The 3,501-nt window shown below is 49.1% G+C and overlaps 1 protein-coding gene across 1 annotated transcript; it reads right to left on the bottom strand.

Moving 5' to 3' along the window:
- Positions 1–2,244: 2,244 nt before the first annotated feature.
- Positions 2,245–3,078, bottom strand: LOC124648359 (myb-related protein Hv33-like). The gene has a single exon (XM_047188141.1). It carries the CDS (start codon positions 3,076–3,078, stop codon positions 2,245–2,247), a length of 834 nt encoding a protein of 277 aa, XP_047044097.1.
- Between the last annotated feature and the right edge of the window lie 423 nt (positions 3,079–3,501).

The raw sequence follows: 3,501 nt of genomic DNA, 5'->3' as shown, positions 1-3,501 counted from the left end.
GTGTGCATGACCATGCATGTACCTATCCATTCTTGAATTTTGGTGATCACCTGTTTCAACAGAACAAGAATGACTTGTGGTCACTCCCTACCTGGGCTAGCTAGTGCGATCCTTGATCGATCAATCAGTTCCTGATTGAAAAGGCTGCCGTAATTAATTAGTACGCTTTTCTGATCGATGACACGTCGGCTTGGAGATCGTGGTCATGGAACGTAAGTGCGTCCCCTTGACTTAAGTGGCACGCTAAGTGTGATTTGATCGTCGTCTAGGATTAGGAGATCGTACGGGGGAACGATTTTCAACTAAAGGATCAACCGTTAAGGGAATCGATTGGAGAGGTTGAAAAATCCCAACTCCAACGTGTGGTATACCCACCGGATTACTGTGTTAATCAATGAGAAACTACCAACACTGTCAAATGTATGAACTGTACATATAATGGATGATCATGTTCGAGATAGATGCAGAGAAAGCAGCAAAACAAACCAACAAATAGAAAATTATAAGCAGCTAACGTGAGAATTTTAGTCTCGTGAAGCGATCGCGCGCCTTGCACGGTTGGGCGTGATGACGTTCCAAAATCATTGCATCGACATGGATCTCGGATAAAAAACACATGCATATGTGGTGTTGCCACGTGTTTCAGCTAGTTATTATTTCATTAGTTCATAGGAAGAGCTAAAAAAACAAACCAGCATGAGCTCTGCAATTTCATTAACTAGTGGAACATAAGTTGCAAGAAAATAGACCCAGGCGGAGAGACATGCATGAAAGGAACAATCAGAAGTTCATGATAAATCAGAAACACATGCCAATTCATCTTGGCGCCCAGTACTTCTAAGCTGGTCTCCATAATTAAGGAGGCGAAAATCATTGACAAATTTCTGGCCACCGTATATGTTGACCTAAAGGTCCCACGGACCGAAGGGGACTGGAATATCTGGTTTCTATTAATACCAGAATTCTCGGTGTTTTACCATCTAAGTTCACTCAAACCAATTTTAAATTTCAAAATTTTAAACTGCAACATAAGCGAAAGTGCTTCGCTACCGAAATTGCTCCCAGTATATTGCGTGGCCCAGTGGCTAGCACGCTCTGTGTGGCAAACTTGTCGCGGTTCAAACAACCGTTCATACATCTTAAAATATTTCTTTTATCTTTTATCCGCGAAGAGAGATAAAAGTCGGAAAATAATGTGAGGCGGTTGTGATTATTCGATATTTCGATACCATGACCTTGCCTGTCTCAACTGACTTGCCATCACGCCATGGCTTAACACTGTCATTGATGTAGCATATGGACCCTATTTAACCCCATTTTGTTGGAAATTCAAAATGTTGCGCTTTTTTTTGGCCGGTAGCCACCTTTCTCAAAGGGGAATGAAATTTTCGGTTTCCGCGGTACATATTTATATACCACGGCCAAGAATAAAAACCTTGGTGACACGTACTAACAACTCGGCCATTTAAGCAAAATGTAGGTCAAATTATGTGTAGGTTCATTTAACCAGTGAAGAGTATTTAGGATTGAAGGCAGTACCGGGCAATGCCGAACAGCTCCTGTCGTTTGGCTTCTGTCCGTCCGTAACTGGCGTGAGAAGCCCTTTTGAAGCTGTACACAATAGGGTTTCATAGTGTGTATACATCTTATATATTTTTCAAATGTACAAAAGTAAATTAAAAAGAGGTCGGCAAAAGAGCAAGAGTATGACTATTTTTCAGTCAACTGAGAACTAGATGTTATCAAATTTCAATTGCAACTTATGACTAGCACGAATCACGATACAAATCAAATGTTGCAAGATTTGACTGAGCATGAAATTAGTTCTCTTCTAGAGAACTAACAAATCCCAAAGAACAAACTTATAAAGAGAAGCCTCAACCTTTTATTTGCATGCCAGAATATGACTTTCTAGTTAGGTGAGAAGTCTTCGTCGGACTTGTAACGTCAGCAAAAGATTTGCATCAATTGGATGCACTTTTCTTCGGTCTTACTCCATTAACGAGACACGAAGCTGCTTCTGGGTTCTGGCACTGGGACCTGTTTTTCCCTTGACGGAGGCAATGCAGGGCCGGTGAAAGAAGATGGATTGGCCGACCACCGTGCAGTGCAGGCGAGCGACGACAGCGCGCATGCACCGGCCAATGGCGACGTGCGCGTGCGGTCCGCATTAGCCATTGTTCTGCATTTGGAGGGGCTAGCACGAGATCGAGCGGCGATCCACCAATTAGAAAGCAGAGTTTTCTACTGATCGGGGCACAAGTTGAAATCGAAATTTGCGAGGAGGCTATGCTCTTGGCAGGTGGACAGCGAGAACTTGTGCTCCATCGAGGCGAAGGCCTCGTCGGCGTCCAGAAGGATGCCCACCTCGTTCCAGCTGCTGCTGTTGCTGGAGCTATCTCCGTAGCCCAGGTTCTCCGACACGTCCAGCACGCTGCTGTAGTCGCCGGCGCCGAACCCAGCGTCCTCTTCCGCGCCCTCCCGCTTCACCCCGCCGACGAACTGGCCGTAAAATGCCGCCCCGAGTCCGTCGATGAACCCGGCGCCGAAGTCGGCGCACACAGGGAACGGGTCGAACGCCGAGGACTGCCTCGTAGCCACGCCGCCGTCCACAGCCGCGGCGGCAACGAGCGGCTTCAGGTCCTCCTCGCGCGCGTCCGGCAATGCCGCCGTGGCCGCGTCGGTGACCATGGGCTTGTGCGTGGCGGGGTCGATGCCCTGCTGCCGGAGCTTCTTCTTGACGCAGCTGTTCCAGAAGTTCTTGATCTCGTTGTCCGTCCGCCCAGGCAAATGCGACGCGATCTGCGACCACCTGTTGCCGAGGATCTCGTGGAGGGCCACGATAAGGTCCTCCTCCTGCTGCGAGAAGCTGCCGCGCTTGACCTCGGGGCTGAGGTAGTTCAGCCACCGCAGGCGGCAGCTCTTGCCGCACCGGTGCAGCCCCGCCAGCCTGGCCACGGAGCTCCAGCAGCCGACGCCGTGCCTGATGATGTGGTTGTAGAGCTTCTCGTCTTCCTCCGGCGACCACAGCCCCTTGCGGAGCTTCGCCAGCTGCCCGCCGCTCGACAGCCGCCCCATTGGGTTTCCTCCGATGAGCCGACGTACGTCGATGAATGGCTGGAATTGCGATCGGTCGACTGACCGAAGGTTTGTTTGCTTTCCTCCGATCGTTGCCTGGTGGTGCGTATATATGGTCAGGTAGATGTCGGAGGAATCGTGCGTGGCAAGAACACCGCAAGCTCACTTGGCGAGAGAGCGAGTGAGGACTGAGGAGAACCAGAGGCAGCGATCAAGTAGGTTTGAAGCAAGCAAGGTTTGTGAGGAGTGGATTGGAGCTTAAGCCACCTCCTGTTTGTGGGACAAAATAATGTGATGGCGGTGCGTGAGCTCTGTTTTATTGACGGTGGGACAAAGCCCGCGTCGAACCTGCCTGCAACAATTTTTTCACTACATCAACCAACAACCTTTGTATGTTATCTGACAGAATTTGCAAGTTTTCGT

Source organism: Lolium rigidum, chromosome 4 (genome assembly GCF_022539505.1).
Source record: "Lolium rigidum isolate FL_2022 chromosome 4, APGP_CSIRO_Lrig_0.1, whole genome shotgun sequence".
NCBI classification, from domain to species: Eukaryota; Viridiplantae; Streptophyta; class Magnoliopsida; order Poales; family Poaceae; genus Lolium; species Lolium rigidum.
The sequence above is the reverse complement of the archived record's forward strand: the minus strand, read 5'-3'. Positions and strand labels throughout refer to the sequence as shown.